This window comes from Mycetomoellerius zeteki, unplaced genomic scaffold (genome assembly GCF_001594055.1).
Source record: "Mycetomoellerius zeteki isolate Tzet28-1 unplaced genomic scaffold, Tzet1.0 scaffold28, whole genome shotgun sequence".
NCBI lineage: Eukaryota > Metazoa > Arthropoda > Insecta > Hymenoptera > Formicidae > Mycetomoellerius > Mycetomoellerius zeteki.
This window is the reverse complement of record NW_017257260.1, coordinates 319,445-340,164: the sequence shown is the minus strand read 5'-3', so window position 1 is coordinate 340,164 and position 20,720 is coordinate 319,445. Positions and strand designations below refer to the sequence as shown.

Here is a 20,720-nt window from a genome sequence, read left to right as displayed (position 1 = left end):
GCTAATGCCGGCAGTACTGTAACTTTCAAGCCTTATAACTCGAAAAGTACTTATTGAAAAATAACTTTATTATAGTGTTTTGAAAAGCTCTTGACACTAGCTATTAAATTCTGTCATCAAAAGTAGGGTGTTCCATTTAAAGAAATCAATTTGATCTTGACCTGACCTTAACGACGCCACACAAGGTCAAATCAATAGTACTTTTTTATGTTCCCCTCCGAACCATACAACTTTTGTTTGAAATATTTTTTCGTACCTACCATAGTTTTCGAGAAATCTTAATGCATTATTTAAAATGGGACACCCCGTATTTATAACATAAAGAGGAAAAATATCCCGTATATTATAGGGTAGAAAAATTTATTTTGGAAAAATTCACGTGTGCTCGTAAAACCTACCACGTTTGCTTCTCGATTCTTTCCGTAAAGAAAATAATTGCGTATAGGGTATACACAACGGGATAAGTTAACAGAAATTTTGAAATTGTATAAGAGAATGAGGTCGCATAATATATTCAGTAAAGCTCTTGACACTAGCTATTAAATTCTGTCATCAAAAGTAGGGTGTTCCATTTAAAGAAATCAATTTGATCTTGACCTGACCTTAACGACGCCACACAAGGTCAAATCAATAGTACTTTTTTATGTTCCCCTCCGAACCATACAACTTTTGTTTGAAATATTTTTTCGTACCTACCATAGTTTTCGAGAAATCTTAATGCATTATTTAAAATGGGACACCCCGTATTTATAACATAAAGAGGAAAAATATCCCGTATATTATAGGGTAGAAAAATTTATTTTGGAAAAATTCACGTGTGCTCGTAAAACCTACCACGTTTGCTTCTCGATTCTTTCCGTAAAGAAAATAATTGCGTATAGGGTATACACAACGGGATAAGTTAACAGAAATTTTGAAATTGTATAAGAGAATGAGGTCGCATAATATATTCAGTAAAACATACAAAACATACATTATTGCATCATTAATGTAAGAATTAAAAATATAGAGTCCAAATATCATGTTTATATGATAACAGTAGGTCTAGAAAATAATTTGGATTTAAACTGAATTCATAACAAAGTATTTGAAAAAAAAAATAAACTAGAATTAAAAATCTGTCTATTTAAGCTTTGCCATGTACTAAAGGAAGGTTAGATTAGGTTTTACTATAAAAATAGAAAGAGAGATAACTAAAAAATTTTAATAAAAATAATGCTACATAATTTCGTAAATCGCATTAATTTTATAATGGAATTTAGAAGTTACTTATATGTCTTTTACATAGCAAAAACAGCAATTTTTCCAAGAAATCAATTTTTCGGAAAAAAACCGAAATTTTTCCGATTTTTTTCCAGTAATTTGAAAAAAGCGGCTTTTTTAAAACTATAATTAGTACCCTATTATATTATATTATATTTATATTGTAGTATTCTATTATACATTATACTGTATTATATTTATACATGTATGTTATAAACATGGGCCAATCTATCCCCATTGTATTTCTAATAGTCGTCGTGTAATTGACATGTAACATTGACGATGCATTAGAATTTCCTCTGTAACCAATATTGGCATTACATTGGGAAATCTTCTAGTCAATGTATGTCCAACGTGAAGCCAATATAAATATTGTACAATTAAATATTGGTTACTGAAAAAAAGAATTACTAAATTTTAATAAATGTTTGTTTCAATAATATTAATATAAATATAAATAAATAATATATAAATATTTACTGAATATAAACATATATTTATTTGATTTAAACATAACTTTTTTATTTTGACTAATTACTTATTACATTTCTGAAAGTAAATATTTCATTAGTACTATTGAAGAAATATTTATCAAAATTCAGTAAATTTTTTTCAGTGTATATATTTATTATATAATCAATATTGGCATTATACATTGGGAAATATTGGTTTATCCCCGATATAACCAATATCCAGCCAATTTTAACCAATGTATAACCAATATACTGTGCTATTACAGTAGTTAGAATAGAAATCGTGCAACAACAATCTACGTTTTGTGCTCTTTTATTGTTTATTTATTTGACGTAGTTCAAAGAGCCAATTACCATTATAATTTGTTTATTGTGGTTACGTTAATGATGATAAGTAGTAAAACAGCGACAATGTAATATTCGTAAGAAATTTTCAGACGCATCTTGTATTGAGATTCTTTCCTCCTTACTCTCTCCTTTTCTTTCTGTATTTCTCTCTCTCTCTCTCTCCGCCCCTCTCTCTCTCTCTCTTTCTCTCTTTATTTTTATCTTTATTTTTACCTTTATTTTTATCTTTATATATCTACATATCTATTTTTCCTTCTTGAAGGTCCACACGAGATTAGAACCCTTTAAACTTCAACTAGGCCGAAGATTCTACGATAAGTGGTTGGCGCTCGCGCGATTTAAACTCTGGTAATAAGTTCGCCAATAAGTTCCCCTAAAAGTTAGCGATTCCATAGTAGAAAATTTCGGCGAAGCGGTGAGCTGGCCGCAATAAATTCCCATTATTCGCTCGGACAAAATTTGCTCAATTCAGGAGAAGAATAAAAGCATTCTTTATGATATTCTTTGTATAATTATATTGTATATACTTATTTGTTTCATGACCTTAAGGTTTGTGTAATAATATTTAAAGAGGAAGACATTAGACATAAAAATATGTCAAATCTCGAAAATTGCTATTTTATGGAAAAAGCTCTATATATTTTACAGAATAACATAGTCCAGATTTAAAGTATTCAACATTAATAATATAATAGTTAAAATTTAGAGTTAATTGTCTCAAATCGGATGCTTGAATAAATAGATTTCTATAAAGTATAGACTTCCTTCTGTAGGATTTCAATCAGAGCTTGCGGAATTAAGAATGCATGTCACATTTTAAAACATTAATAAAACATTAATAAAACAAAAATATAAAAATTTCTTAGATTGTTCTATTACGTCTGAATATTTGTGTAAAAATTTGAATACAATTCACTTATTGGTTTAAATGTTATTCAATTTTTTGTTAATCTTGATTCTTATGTAAAATCGTGTTTTGTAGTACTCATTTGTAAATTTGATAAAAAAGTAACATTTGAAATTAAATCAAATTTTGAATATATACTGATTAAACAATAATAAATATGCGTGCAAAGGTTTATTTGAATTCACTTATTCGTTTAACCCTTTGCGACACAGTGTCCTACATATACATATGTCACTTTTTACCTGAGTTTTTCAAACAGTTTCTAACATATTACTACAATGAAAAGAACATTATTAGTTTTGTAGAACATCAGTTGTTATAAAAAAAACCGTGGAAACACATTCCTATTGTCGACGAAATGTATTTTATAAATAAACAAACTGGAAAAATTCATCCCTTTTTAATAATAAATGTGATTGTGACTAATCAACAATAGCTAATTAGCCGAAAATGAAGTCCGAGAGAGGTTTTTTGGGTCACTGATTACGAATCTGAAGTCAAAATGGCGGATCCAATATGGCGGACAAAAAATTTAAAAAAATTACTTTAAACTAAGAAGCGCCACTAACGGTCTGAATGTTAAAATGTTGAACTATTCTAAATTCATTTTAAATGAATTAATTTCAGAAATTATAATTGCGTGCCGATATGGTTGTTGGACTTTCAACGCAATCAAATCTGAAATATTAATAATCCCCCCAAATTTCTCAACTTAAAAACTGTAATAAACTTATTGCGAAAAATAATGCCTCGGCCGGGAGTCGAACCCGAATCGCTTGCATTCCGTGCGAGCGTCCTAAGCCTTTAGACTACCGAGACCTTAGCAATATTCTTCGCAATAATCGATATGTAAAGAGAGTTACGCATTTTCGGCGCGCGTGTATAAACAATAATAAGATTGGAAGACCGCTTATGTATTATTGTATTTACTTATATAATAGTGTGCATGTATTATGTTGTATATTGTGTATTTATTTCATTTAAAATATGAAAGTGTTATAAAGAGTTATAAATTACGAGTTATAATTACGAGTTAAGAATTATAATTTATAAAGTGCTATAAATTACGAATTAATAATTATTAATTGATTATTAATTTAAATATAATAATATATATAATATAATTGTAGTATCTCATTACCACGTGCTACAATAGCCTATGCGTGTGAACACAATGAGAAAAAAAATGACGTCGTGATCACGTATTGCTGTATAAGGCTGTGTTCCAAATTTACTGCCAGCACAGAAAATGCTACAGTTTACGTTACGTACACTATAGATTTTCAGTACTGGCAGTCAATTTTGGAACACAGCCTGTATAGACATTTGACAAATCTCACATGATCATATTCATTCATTGCACAAGAGAGGGATTCGCATCTTGAATTTGATCGCGTATTCTTAAACTCATCCGAAAAAAAAGTATCGCAACCTCATTGCTTCTGACTGTACTATTTTTAGTACACTGAGATTTTTAGTACTGAGATTGCTTATATGCAGAAGTTGCGTGAATGTATATACATTTATTTGCATACATTTTAAAATATTTTTTTGTTAATTTTGTAATCAATTACTGTTTTCTAAACAAAACTAATTTTTTAACGCTATTTTTATGGAAGGCCACATTACCACTCATATTTTTCTTCGAATTATTATACAATGTCGCTACATTTTATTAATAGTGTCCTAAATAATAAATATTTCGGACACTATTAATACCACTTTTTTCTCTATATAATTTGAATGTTACACTGAATAAAGTTTACTATTCTTTTTCATAACGATATTGTATTATATTTCGAGATTTAGCAGGGTCAAGCGTTTTACGTAAAAAATTTTTCTATTTGAATTAAATTTTTTTATTTTATACGGTTACTTTAATTTTTTGTTGTAACACTTGAATTGAGTAAGGTAACGCAATTGTATGTTATAATCATATTTTGAAGGAGAATTAAATAACTATTACTATTTTGGTCGAAAAAGAAAGTATATGATTTAACTTGACGTCAATCATTGATATCAATTAAATCTCTTATATAAATGGTACATATCATTAGAATTAAATAAATAATGAAAATAATACCACTTGAGTTTTTAACTTGGTACAATAAAGATAGTACCACTTGGGTTTTTATAATTTAATTCATCTACTAAATGAATAATCATATGCTATATAGAATGTATTACAAATTATTAGTAGAAATGAGGTGTATATAATGAATGAAATAAGTAAATAAACAATTTTATGAAATATTCAAAATTTTATAATCTTTATTTTTTGACAAAGATTACACGCTCTTTACATTTCTACTATTTTTTTTATAAAAGCAAAAATTTTGTTTCTTTTCTATAAAATAGTTTTTATATGAAACAGTTTTTCAAATTACGTAATATGAAATTTGACTGTTATTGGTAATCTAGTGGATATAGCAGCAAGCAGTTACTGCGTTACGCAATAAACAGAATGGTTACAAAGTCACGCGACAGATATCGATCGATTAATACCGTAATTCACCTTAATTCTGTAATATAGCAATTTATGATAATACCTGTAATATCATACACGCAAGTCTCATTTATACTCTTCTACGATTTTACAGACTGCTTCAAGACTATTGCATATATTCACTTAACCTTTTTAAAACATGATAATAATAAGAAGTATTTAAATTAAAACACAGAGTAGTACACTTTCTTCATTATTGTTTGTCTTATTAATTAAGAAATTATAAATCTTCATTTTGTATTTAACTATTCTTTGTATATAGAGGGTGTATCTGAAATAACGTACACTAATCATACAGTGCTATTCCTAATAAAAAACTGAGTCGAAAATTCTCTACCATCTTGCAATTTTCGCAATAGTTAACAAGATATTAATTACTAAAAATCGCTGAATATTGGTTTTCAATAATTTTTTATTCAAATACTATCAACTTTACAGAAAAACTGCAACAGACAAAAATCATTTATTTTCTTCTCATAAAACTCTAAGAATTTTTTCAGAATTTTTTATCAACTTGTTAGTATTGCATTTTCTTATTTTTACAAACATGAGAAAATACGGTATTAAAAAATTCTGAAAAAATTCTCATAACTTCATTAGAAGAAAATAAACAATTTTTATCTCTAACAGTTTTTTTGTAGAGTCGATAGTATTTGAGTAAAAAGTTATTGAAAACCAATATTCAGCGATTTTTTGTATAATTAATATCTTGTTAACTATTGCGAAAATTGCAAAATGCTAAAGGACTTTTCGACTTAGTTTTTTATTAGGAATAGCACTGTATGATCAGTGTACGTTATTTTAGATACACTCTGTATAATATTTCTTTTTTTTATAATAATAAAGTTGTTTTCATCCCACAGGTTCCCGCGAGAACAACAGACATTGCCAAATCATTTCTACTTCACAGACTTCGAGAGGCATACCGCTGAAATCGCATCTTTTCATCTGGACAGGTAATATTAAACATTTTATTATTTATAAATATACGTTTAGACCATAGACGTATAAAATAGACCCAGCACCCATATATTTTTCTATAGTATACCTATGCTGAGTTTGGCAGAACGGTGCGAGAGGCAAAATATCGGGGCAACTTATCCTTCTCTGCGCGCGCATCTTGACATTTATATTACTGAAACGAATAAAAGAAGATATAAAAATAAGTAATCCTCAAGAATTCTACCTTCTTCACCGATTTTGATGAAATTAGAGTAAAAAATATTTATTCTAGCTTCACTTATATGTTCTCATGTCTCTATGCCATCGATGTGACAGATTTCCTAACCTGAATAGTCGTTAACTTCAACGATTAATATCTCGGTCTACGGGACAGAGTCACTTTTTTTTGCCACATTTGTTCATTTCGTGAAAAAAACACATCGAATGAGCTTAATTTCGTCAAAATCGGTGAGGAAGGTAGAATTCTTGAGTATTACCAAGTACATTTACTGTCAAGATGCGTGCACAGAGAAGGATAGGTTGTCCCAATATTTGGCCTCTCGCATCGTTCTGCTAAACTCAGGTATGTATAGCTAATGCTGGGTCTATCTTATATGTCTATGGTTTAGACACTGACGAGATACTATTAAAAACCGACATCCTTACGGGAGTTCGCGTTCTTGTTAATATTGAAATGATTAAGCACAAAAAACTGATAATAGCATATTGTACTAATTTTATGATTTATTAGTTTAATAGACGATTTGTATCGGTGTATATGCATTTAAAATTTAATAATACTCGATTTTTCTGTAAAATTGTAAAATTTCAGTGTTATTGTCAAAGTTTGATTATCAACAGAGATGATAACTGCAGAGAAAAAATTGTAATTTTTTGAATGAAAATTTATTTAGTACAAGGATACGTAATGGTAGAAGAATGTTTATAGTATCTATTTCCATACTTATATCGTTTTAAATTTGGAAAAATATTCCAAGACAATAAATTTTCCTTAGGTGCACACAATTCGCCCAGTTTCCCCTACGCCATATTGATACGGTACTGTAGTTACGTATCGATGATGTACCAAACAGTACAATGTTGACACGGTGTACTATAATATCATGTATACTTTTTGTACTGTTACCGTACAGTTATGTCGTACACCGCCATCTCGTGGCAGTATCGTAACAGTATGGTAGTGGTATTTTGTACGAATATCGCACGCTTGGTTATCTGGATAATGGTTATAGTAAGGTTTGATCAAGTTGTAAGTAGGGGTGTGCGAAAATTCGCTTTTGCGTATGCAAAAGCGAGACTTTCGCATTATTTTAGACTCTCGCTTTTGCTTTCGCTATCGCAATTAATTATGCGAAAATTTTAGTGAAAGATTTTGTCCGGCCTTTCGGATTCATGAGTGTATTTCAGTTACGCACGTTCCAATAGTATTCTTGTAATATTTTCATAATGACACTCCAGTTATATTCTTGCAAGATTCACGTAACTTGCACGCAAGATTCATGTAACATGCATGTCAAAGTTATGTAACATGCTTATAAGATTCATGTAACATGGATGTAAAATTCTTGCAAGATTCTTGATTTACCTATAAATATCGTATGCGATATATTCTTATACAATCTTGTATGTTCCTGTCTGAAATTCGTATGTGAAAATTTTCTTGGAAGACCTCACAAGAATTTTTCTTGTAAGAATTTGCAACAGGGAGTATACTACATTGAAATCCGTCTCGAGAAATCGCCTTGAGCAAAGCGACTTCGCCTCGGCGGGCCTTAAATGCCCCGCTGGGCGGATTTGAATTGCGGGTTCGCGGTCGTCGCGCCAGCCCCCTGGGGGCTGAGTCGCGATACTCGCAGGTCGCAAGCGTTCATGAGAAAAGTGGGCCCGCGAAGCGCTTGCGAGAAAGGCGGCTTTTACCGGTCTCTGTATTGCGGGTTGCCTGTGTGCTGGCGCTTGCACAGTCTTCAATAATTTTTTTACTCAATTACTATCAACTTTACAGAAAAACGTCAAGAGACAAAAATTGTTTATTTTTTTCTCATAAAGTTCTGAAAATTTTTTCAAAATTTTTTAAAACCGTATTTTCTCATATTGGTAAAAATAAGGAAATGCAGTACTAAAAAGTTGATAAAACTTTCAATTTATGTTCACTAAGGTTTTTTTGGCGTGTACCACCTATTATATAAATCCTGAATGGTTGTTTTTAACATACTGTACAATATACATTTTGTTTGCCTTTTTCTTTTTGAATAAATTGCGTTCTGATTGTGAAATAACATTGTGAAATAACAAAAATTCAACCTGTTTTTATTTTGTGATGTTTGAAACTCCATTTATCGTCCTCGTTCTTCACTCGTGTTCTTGATGCGCTCTCAGACAAATATTTATAAAGATTTTTTGATAGAAATATTACAGCCATAAGTAAAAAGTGAAAAGTTTGTATTAATAATAGATTTATGAGATGTTCTAACATATTCTCAAATATACAACGAATTTTTTGTAGGTGATGATTGTACATATTTCCTTAAAAGTAATAGAAAACTAACCAAACATAAAGATGCTATTAAAATACACTCTTTAATTCACAATCAGTTAAGCGCACCAGTCTTATGTGACATGCTAAAACATGCCTGATTTGCATCTAAAATAATAGAAAAAGGAAATTTATTTAAAAATGTTTGTTTTTCAGATTTTATTATTAAAACAAGGTTGTGCTAATGTAATAGCAATAATTATATGTACAACAAACCATTATGTTTTAACGCTGTTTATACACTAAATACCACTCTAAAAATTGTGAAATTATTATAAAACAGTCATTGTAAATTCTTATTATAAGTATACCCCAATAGCACAAAAGTTGCAGTAATATTACACGTTACAATAATGTTGCAGGAATATTGCTGCAACTTTTGCTGTTGGGGATATTTTGTATCCATAAAGAAATTTTTAATTTCTTATGAAAGCATTATTTTATTCCCTCACTTTTTGCAATGAATAATTAATTTTATATTAAATAATTAAGTACAATAAATAATTCTTATATTAAGTAACTAAGAACGACTTAAAAATTGAATATAACAATTAAAAATTATAAGATTTAAATATTATAAAAAGTCCCGCGCGACTAGGAAATCTGAGAAATATTTTATCCAGAAAATATTTTATCGTCATTTTCTCCAGAATGACTGAATAATGACTTTACTGTAGCACATATTTTAGCAAGTACTGCTAACCTCAAAAAGTTAATTAAAATCGATGATTACAAACTGGCGGCTTCTCCTTGTAAGACTCTATGCTCCCATGCGGGATACCAGAATATATGCTGCGCGCGGGAGTCTCGGTCGGCCGCTCAATGGTGGCATTATTATGCTGTGTGCTCTTTACCAGTCCTGTGCAAGTACTCACAGAAGCACCCATGTCTAGTGAGTATCTGTGTGAGGCGGTAAGTCAACCCATTTCCTCTCTACCCATTTCAGCAGACAGGGCTGAATGGCCTACACTGTCCGGGCGCCAGAAGCTTGAAAGTCTGAAAGCCCGCAGCCGCGCCTATCTTCGTACCCAGTAAGTAGGAAACATTAGATCAACATTTTGAAATATTAATTCCACCAAAGAATTCCATCTAATATTTTATAAATGTGATTATAATATTACCTAATAATATAATATTTCCGGACCTTTAAAGAATGTTTTAACGATATAAAGGACCCCGCACAAAATCATAGGATTTTAGCCCTCGGTGTAATTGGCTGAAATTTTAGTATGTTATAGTTCTTGACTCACTAATCAAAAGTGTCTATAGGCATAAAGCTTGAAAATGATTAATTTTTTTATTATAGCCGTTTAAAGTTTTATTTTATTAATGCCTCAAACGAAGTTTCTGTAATACATCAAGAGATTTTAACAATATGCTATCCACTCTAACCACCTTCATCCTCACTCCCTCCACCCCCTCACTTCATCCCCATCACCCCCACCCCCACACACATACGCCCGCGCGCGTAATTTTATATAAAAAAAGTAGCATAAAAATCGAAGTAAATCTTTTATAATCATGTATTTAGATTTTGCTAGACTTTTACTTTTCTCACACATTTGAAATGCATGAGTCCCTTACCTCTCACGTGCGAGATGCTTGATTATCATAACCCGAATGTTTGTTTCCGCGCATGAAGCACCGTGTGCAAAAATATCGGGTGCTTGCTGAAATTCGATAACAACACAGAATAGAAAATTCATTTTCCTCTTCTCCTTGTTTTTTTTTTTGTATCCCAACGTGAGAGGCAAGGGGACTCAAAATCAACCCCAAAGGAAACGTTTATTACGTCCACGTCGTTCATTCTGAGTAATTCTGAGAACGGGCGAATAACTAAAATCATAAACATACCATTGATACATACATACACACGCGCGCACGCACACACACAAGAGCGTAATAAAAAAGATTTACTTTTTATGCACCTTTTTTATATAAACATATGCGCACAGGCGTATGTGTGTGAGGGTGGGGTGGAGATGTGGGAGAGTGAAGGTGGTGAGAGTGGATGGCATATTATTATCTAAAATCTCTTAATTTATTACAGAAACTTGATTTTGAAGTATTAATAAAATAAAACTTTAAATAGTTATAACAAAAAAAACTAATTATTTTCAAGCTTTGTGCTTATGGACACTTTTGATCAGTGAGTCAAAAACATATAGTGAGTCTATAACATACTAAAATTTCAGCCAATTTCACCGAGGGCCGAAATTCTATGATTTTGTGTAGGGTTCTTTCGAATATTTTGTAACTAGCACAGAATGTTGAAAGAAACATTACTGAGACATTGCAATGTTAAATGTTGACATGTGAATGTTTTTTCAACATTGAATCTTTGTTGAGTTTTCATATATTGATTATATCAATATTATTACAACGTTGAAACAATACTGAACAAGTTAATAGATTAAACAAATTAATTAGAAGTCACAATAAGGTTCTAAATTAATATAATTCAACTTGAGGTTAGAGCTAGCAGAACCACTCTGGGCCTATTATGCTAATATACAATATTATTAATTAAAATATTAAAAATCCAAACGTTTCGATGTTTTAATATGGTAATCACAAAATGATCGAAACATTTGGATTAAATATTTTAATTAATAATATTGTATATTAGCATAATAGATCCAGCGTAGCTTTGCTAACCCTAATCTTGCAAGTTGAATTAATAGATTAAAGTCACTTATTCGGGAATAGTACGCAATATGATTTGTAGATATGTGAATGTTGGATGTGGACAGTGGAGATGAACTGGCAGAGTAATTTTCTCGTATATTTAAAAATTACATATAGAATAAAATAAAAGACATATATAGCATTATAAAATTCTTCACTCATATTTTAATGAAATGATTTTTAGAAGGTGACCCAAGGGCAAGATGAGAACAAATAAAACATATTTTGAAAATATTTTGTTTAGTTTTATGTAAAAATTAATTCAAGGACCTAGTATTCTTGCAAATTTATATGATGTTAAATAGATGTTGAATTAATGTTCTCAAATATTGTATTGCAACGTCTGTAAGATGTTACTTTAACGAACACTTCTGAACGTTTTTGCAGTGTTTTTTTCAACATTGTATTATGTTATAATTCAACATTTTTGAGATATTGATTCAATATTAATGCAATATTATTTATAATATTATTTTAGGTAATTATAAGGGACTATCCTCCAATGACCTTGACATATGTTGTCAAGGTCATGACCCCGAGTGACCTTAAACAAATTTTAGTCGTCGCTCGTTGTTCGTTAAAAAGTTATTAACAAAAAAAGTTTTTCGATAAAACCTAACTTTTGGATATTCTCTGCTTTAAAAATACAAATTCTCTGTGCTCTAAAGACACAAATTATATAAAAAAATATTTTGCGCTGTTAAAGCAGGGAATTTGTCTCATCGGAGCGCAATTATGTCCAAAAGTTAGGTTTTATTGAAGAACTTTTTTTGTTAATAACTTTTTAACGAGCAACAAGCGACGGTTAAAATTTGCTCAAGATCACTTGGGTCATAACCTTGACAACATATATCAAGGTCAAGGTCATTGAAGAATGGTCCCTTATACTGCATAATTACCTTATTTTATAATAGAATATCAATATTATAAAAACCTCCAAATTACAGTCAAAAATTGTTCATAATGATGTTGTATATAATGTTAAATACAACATATTTGAAAACGTTATATATTATTGTTGATCGTTGTAATAACGTTGAAGTAATGATTACTAATAAGTTTTGCTTACTGGGTATAATCTCTGCGATCTTCGTGACAAGAACATTCCGCCTCAAGCGGATTGCTTTTGCGCGCCTGTATGCCTTGGCATAAGCACCGAGAAGTAAATCTGCCAGAGGAGGAGAGAGAGGTCTGGCTAGGGCTGTGGCCGCCGAATAGGACATCTTCCTGTACTTATGGGCGAGGTGAAGGGCAATTTGACGCTGTGCGCCGAATAGGATGCTATTCATGAGGTTATTGGCCACTGCATCCCTCATCCAAACCAGAGTATCATATAACTCAGGCCAGGACGATGCTTGCATACAGCCGCCTCTTTGCCGTGTCCGAACCTCTTATATTGAATAGTAGTATTACTAACGCATCAACCGTTGTGCCCAATTTGGGAATCAACAGCTCGAGATATCTCAGCTGAACCCCCACTGACCATCCAGCGTGAGGCTCAAATATTTGGTCATGGACCTATTGGAACATAGATTAACCCTACCATTATCTGAGTCAGAGGTAAGACGTTGTGAAAGAAGAGGCTTCGGGTTCATGCAAGGCCATCTCCAGATCCAACTTCTCAATGGAGCGTACAGCACAGGCTATAGCCTAATTGATTGTGGCGATCGATTTTTTCTAATAACTTCCCCTGGTCAATACTAGTTTGTCTCAACACAGCCAGTAGGAAGGGCGGTACGGAAAACGTCGTACTTAAGATTCCATAAAAAATGTCCAACTCCTGTGGAACCTCGCATGATGCTTCCCTTCTGTGCTAGAGTTAACTCTTGTCACAGAACTCCAATAATAACCTATCCCAGAAGTAATAAAATCTTCTCCAATGGCTACCAGGTAGGGGGGCATACAATAATATCTCATCGCCACCCCTATTTGGTCTCAAGAGAAGGTTAAAACGTTGACAATATCTAATGACATCTCCAGTGCCACCTTTTCCTCTTTAATTCCAAGACAAAGCAGACCTGACGAATAGCGTCAACTGTGTTCATCCCTCTCGGAATTCATATTGCCCTGCTAAAAGTGACCATTCTTGGATAAGTTTTAAACAATGAGAACAAATATCCTTTCGAACACTTTATCCACATCATCCAACAGGCAGATTAGTCTATACACAGAAATACTCTTCGCCAGTCTGCTCTCCTTAGAAAAAAGGACAAGCCCCGCCCTCTTTCACTCTCGAGGAGGAAGATTCCCTCCTTCAGGCAACTCGTATATGACTCAATCCATTACCCAGCTGAGAGCAAAGCTCAGACTCGCCCGGACACATCATCAGGATCGAAGGCTTTTGGTCGGCCTCTGAACTTTTTGATTGCTCGGGCCATCTTGTTCTCAGTGACTCTCCCTTTTTCGTCAATCCCGTCAATCCAAAGAGACGACTATATAGAGGAATCACACCTCTTCTCTCTATGGCGAGAGGGTTCCTAATCTAACAATTGAGGATCCATATTCTCTATGATTGGGGGCATCACCAGTCACAACTTCTTTATGACTACGCAATACGGATGCCCTCTGGATCATCTAGAGACGATGTGAGCTTGTTCAGAGTCATGATTTTGATAATATACATATTGTACCCTTTTAAATAATGTATTAAGATTTCTCGAAAACTATGGTAAAGATGGAAAAATGTTTCAAACAAAAGTTGTATGGTTTGGAGGGGGGCATAAGATGATACCATTGGTTTGACCTTGGGTGGCGTTGTCAAGGTCAGGGCAAGGTTATTTTGGATTTTTTAAATAGGACCCCCCATTTTTCATTACATTTCATTACATATCTTGTAACTTATCTCGAGAGCTTTCCAAAACACTGTAATTAAGTTTATTTTTATTAAGTACTTTTCGAGTTATGAGGCTTGAAAGTTACAATATTGCCGGCATTAGCATTACGCAAGTTGTCCTACCGATGATTTACTGAAGAAGAACTGCTATTTTTAGTGGGATAGTACTTTAGATCATATACTTTAAATAATACTTAAATTGTGTCCATTTTCCTCTTCCCTGAAATAAATTTACAAACAATATTAAATTTATAGTACATGTGAGAACTCAACCAGTAGAAAATAAATGCCTTTAATGATCTAGCTGGATCTAAGGGGATATATCAGAGTAAAGACTTTAAAAAAGGTCTTTTTTGTCATTTTTTAAAAATAACTATAAGTCTTAGAAAAAATATGAGTTAAGAAAATGATTGAAAAATAAGAACAAAACATCAATTCGGCACACTTTGTAGACATTTTAAGAGTTTTTGTATGTCAAAATATAAATATATGACAATGTTGCACAGCATGGTAGACTTCCGTGTTCAAAAAATAAGGTCCATCGGCGACGTAGAGAACTCAAATAATTATTTTTAATTATTTGAAACGAAAGTTTTTTGAAAATTTCGAATCTATATGAATATAGTTTCAGTTAAGCGTAGCGATTTTTTAAAATAACTTTTTTTTTATAAAATGACAGCGGTTTAAAAATTTTTTTTTTAATTTCACTATATTTTGAACATCTTAAATATTTCGCCCTTCAAAAACTAACAATTAAAAAACATCCCTACTCTTAACTGAAACTATTCGTTTTGTGAAGCTACTGTTCAAAGCTGAGGCCGATCGGTCGAAAATTGTTCGAGTTATAGACACCGCTAGTTGAAAAAAGTTGTTTTGAGAAAAACATTTTTAAAGTTTAAAGATGCGTGTCTCAGCACTACACGCCCGTTCGCTAGAACTCACATAACTCGAGAAATACTTTGAATTTCATAAAAAAAAACCTTTTAAGAGATATTTTTAAGACATCAATTTTTCGAAAAATGTAAAAATAATTTTCATTTTCTTTTAAATTTTACTCTGGCTTACCCCCTTAAATGTTTGTGAATTTATATACTATGTAGTCTTTTGCGCACCGAAATAATTTTTCAGTCTTGAAATGTAAACTTCACTGAACTACCGCATTAATATCACGAGTTAAATTGACTAGCAATTTAACAATTCGATGCTCTTACGCATCTTAGAATGATCTTAATAATGCTGAATGCCATAATAAAATCTGTAAATAACTAATTCTTATTGCAAAAAATATTACATTGGTCGGGAGTCGAACCCGGATCTCTAGCACTCCGTGCGAACGTCCTAAGCCTTTAAACTACTGAGGCCTTAATAATATTCTTCGCAATAATAAGCATATGTAGAAATAACGTTTATTTTGGGCATAATATAAACAATTTTACGTCCTAAATAAACAATTTTAATGACGTAAATAAACAATTTTTAATCTATAGGATCGTACATATGAGAACACAACTAATAAATTTACAAATTTTGCTTTCAATTTGATTATACAATCTCCTATTCTCTATTCAAATATAAGGATATGTATGAGTAACACAATTCTATGAAGAATAAAATTTTTAATTTTATAATTCACGCAAATTTAATAATCTAAAATTTTTTATATCTTTTGTTTTTGGCTCGCAGGCTTTTAGGATTTCGCAGAGCGATGCCGGTGAATGGTCGAACTCTTAATGTTACAACGGAAATTTACCAGATTGCCGACAGTGAACTGCTTAAAACGTTCTTCGTGAGTCCGGCCGGTAACCTGTGCTTCCACGGCAAATGTAGTTATTATTGCGATACAGCACATGCTGTTTGCGGCAGTCCCGATACTTTAGAGGGTAGCTTCGCCGCCTTTTTACCAGATAAAACTTTTGCGGCTAGGAAGGCTTGGCGGCATCCTTGGCGTAGAAGTTATCATAAACGGAAGAAGGCCCAATGGGAACATGGTAAGACACAATTATTTTCTTAGAAAAATGTCGCAGAAATCTAAAAACTGAATTTAAAAAAATAAATTTTTTCTTCTTATTTCTTTATTACTACAATAAAATTGTTACAGTTAAAGTAAATATTCCTTTTTTGCATTCTTCTTCTTTATTTCTTATTATCTATGTTTAATGTTAGGTAAAAATGTAGGTCAGGGGAGCCCCCCAATGACCTTGACATATGTTATCAAGGTCATGACCCCGAGTTACCTTGAGGAAGTTTTAACTGCAGGACGTTACTCCCCTGATCTACATTTTTATCTAATGCTGTACTGGCATAATATCTTATCTGGCATACCAAGGTGAAATTACTGTTAAATAACGACTTCAAAATTATTTGTTAGGCTTCTCACCAATTAAATTAATTAATTGGTCAAGTGATATGGCTATATGCACGTTATGAAGAGATTTGGAATTTGGATGCACACGGAAACGGAAATCTTCAACGCGTGAGCGAATCGAAAATCTTGACACAGACAAAACAGAAATCTTCTGTACACTTAAACGCACATCGAAATCTTATTGCGAACTACAGAAATCTTCAAATATTCTCACACGAAAATGTCGCGTGAAATATTGGACGCGTTCAAGTTGATAAAGCGGCTAGCCTGCTCGTCGAGCAAATAAACATGCGGATTGATTGTTACTTATAGATCCAACCAATCACATTCAACACTCGACGAACAAGCTAGCAGCTTTGTCCGATGTGAACGCACCCATTTACTCGCGGAAGCTACGCGATAACTTGATTAGAAGATATACCGCTTATATTCAGTTCGATTCCGATTATTAATGCGGGAACACACAGGATCGGTCAATAAGAACACAAGTAAAACGCAAGAGATAAAGTTAGAACTTATTGATTAGGATCTAACAGCAAACTGACAATTGACCATGAGACGAATAATCCTCAAATGTGTAATTTTTTGGAGTGACGCTGGTGACCTGCGTTACGTACGCAACATACAAATAAACTCTAACAGCACAAGACATCCTCAGGATAATCCTAAATACGTCCTGCGAATATCCTGAGACATATACGGGATATGTTTAGGACATTATACTACAAGGAACACAACCAACGGTTTCCTTCCGATTTAAATGAGTTTATAATATGCTGTACTATAGTATGTTGTACAAAAATAAGAGACACGTATTTTTTTATATCGACTGAGTCGCACGTTAAAGAGGTGGAAATCCCCCTTGAAGAAAATCGATTTTTTTCTTTCAAAGCGAATATCTTCGAAACTATAAGAGATAGAAAAAATTTTCTACAATGAAAATTGAATGACTTTAAGAATACTTTATAACTATAATAAAAAAATTTTTTTAATTATTTATTTACTGTGTACCCCACCCCACCCCTATTTTCAAAAATTTTTTAATTTTTATTTGTCGAACAAAGAGCATTTTACGCTGAAAATAACAATGTGTATCAAAATCACATTCCGAAAAATCATTTTTCAGATATAAACGAAATCGTCTCTACAATATACGCGCTCCGTAAGTATTCGTCTCATACCGCGTTGGTATCATATTCGCTCATATTCGCTTCGAAAGAAAAGACCGATTTTTTTCAAGGGAGATTTCCACCCCTTTAACGTGAGACTCAGCTGATATAAAAAAATACGTATCTATTATTTTTGTCAATAGAACAACGTACTATAAGCTCATTTAAATCACAGAGGGACCGTTGGTTGTGTTCCCTTTAAGATTAAAATTTTAGAATGTCCTTAACCTTAATAAATAAGAGCCTAAAAATGTCCTAAACACCTGAAGACCATCAAATAAGCGCCTCACATTATGTCCTACATACATCCACAGGACATTCAAATCTGAAGTCTTAAAATGTCCGTTTGTAATTGATATCTATTTTTGTATTTTTCTAATATTCTAGGTCTGCCGCTAGATGGTGTCGTTTCTCGCATTTAATATTTAATCACGATTTGACACTCGTCATAATTTTTCTTCTGTTACAGATTCCGTCATAATTTTTCTTCTGTTACAGATTCCGATTACTGCACTCTGGTAAGAGAAATTCCACCGTATAATGAGGGTCGACGATTGCTTGATCTTATGGACATGGCAGTCTTCGACTTTTTAACAGGCAACATGGATCGCCATCATTATGAGACATTTAGAATTTTTGGAAACGATAGTTTTACATTACATCTGGACCATGGAAGAGGTTTTGGAAAACCTTTCCATGATGAAATGTCTATTTTAGCACCCCTTTTACAATGCTGTGTCATCAGACGAACTACTTTAAGTACTTTACTCCGGTAAGTAAGATTTTTTATTATTTTTAGATGTCCTTTTATAATCCTGGCAGAAATTTATGTAGTTTGACTGAACATCCAATCAGTTACCATCTAGTATTACTATTTCTATTTATAATACCAAAATCTATTTATAATACCAAAATACTATTTATAATACCAAGTAACAACTGAGCAATATTAGTTAAAGCAATTTACTATGTAATACTATATATCGGTCAATATTCTTTATAAGAGATTTTTACAATATTAAAAAAGTAATTGTCCATTTTTTGTTCAGTTAAATTATGCAGTGCTCACGTGTAATATAATAGTGTAATTACGTCTCTTAATACACTTATTTTTATGATACTTATAAAGTTATATAGTTAAAAAGGTGTGAAAACCATGAACATGTACAAAAACATGAGCGAATCTCCATAGCAAAAAATTTTATTTTTATTAAAATATATCATAATAATATGGCTCAATAAATTTAAAAAACGCAATAAAGAAAAAAAGGGCTACGAACTAAAATTTATTTTTATTTTTTATTTATTTATTTATTTGCGTAACAAATAAATAATTACAGTTTAAGAGTGAAGAACAGATGTTAATAATAGAGTTGAGACGCTATAGGTATGCAAAATGGTGAGGCACCAGCAAAACTGCTGCTACAACGCCTATTAGAGTATAACAGGCTACAACGATACTAGACTTAATAATGAAATTCCTATGAATATATAATTGTATAACGCAAAATTAACACAAAAATAACACAAAATAATAAGATTTATATGAAAATTAAGCGCATAACACATAAATGGCGCATAAATAACACAAAATATAATGAAGAATATAATCGCATAACACAATACAATTTTTTTTTACTTTTTTTTGAGGAGCTAAGAGGCAGCGCTTGAACTGGTGTACATGATACGACCATAGAAATGACGACCAGCGGACCAAAGAAATCAAGACATGGCTAAGCGAAAAGAGGACAGTGAGGAGGAAGATTGAATGAAGATAGGCAATAAATTGAAACATTTGACAGCGACATAGGAAAAAGCGAAACGAAATTTAGCTGAACGGTGACGAGGAAAAGCTAGGGAATCTTGACGGGTAGCGGGAGTATCCGAGAAATGCAATTCGGAGTTAACCTTTAGACTGCTGGCATTTTTTCATTAAAATAGTGGTTCTTTTTCCTCAAAAAATTTTCTATAAAAGTAACATACACGTGACGCAAAATTTCGAGATTTTTGCAAAGCCACAAAAGTGGCTTTCCCGACAAGAAACGTACAAATATGAAAAATATTTATTTTTTCAAAAATAGTGTATTTGGGAGTTTTTGGTATCGCTGATTCTGAGCATAGATTTAGGAAATCTCGAACCCTAAACGTAATATTGACAACATAAATGAATATAAACGTATAGACTCATGCAGAGAACTTTTCTTTATTTAACATTATCCAGAGCTAACGACATAGACGTAAAAAGTTTATAGCTCCTTTTTGATTTTTCTTTTTTGTTTGGTTCTTAAACTTATTTTTGTATTTTTTTTACTTTTTTCTTGTTTTATAATTTTTTTTACTTTTTTATATTTTTTACTTATTTTGTATATTTTTCAATACTTATATATTTCTATATATTTTGAGCAACATACACTTATATATGTTTAATACAATTAGTATTTAAAATGCCACCAAAAATAGTATTTTAACCCACATCAAGAGTCACAAAAGTGGTTTTCCCGACAATTTAAAGGTTAAGGAACAAAAGATTGCGGAAATAAGGAGGGGTGTTAGTACAAAGGATACGATAAACAAGAACACAGGAATGAAACGTTGACAAATATCTAACCAATTAGAACTGTTGACAGAAGGGGATAGGTAATCATATTTCCTGATATTGTATGAGAAACGTA

The 20,720-nt window shown here is 31.9% G+C and overlaps 1 protein-coding gene across 1 annotated transcript in view; it reads left to right on the top strand.

The window, feature by feature from the left end:
- LOC108724193 (extracellular serine/threonine protein CG31145-like) overlaps positions 1 to 20,720 on the top strand; it is a 61,188-nt gene that overhangs the window by 27,396 nt on the left and 13,072 nt on the right. Inside the window, exons 4-6 of the mRNA XM_018450428.1 lie at positions 6,361 to 6,453; positions 16,198 to 16,502; positions 18,547 to 18,820. Coding sequence (XP_018305930.1) covers positions 6,361 to 6,453; positions 16,198 to 16,502; positions 18,547 to 18,820 — 672 coding nt within the window. The remainder of the gene's footprint in view (positions 1 to 6,360; positions 6,454 to 16,197; positions 16,503 to 18,546; positions 18,821 to 20,720) is intronic.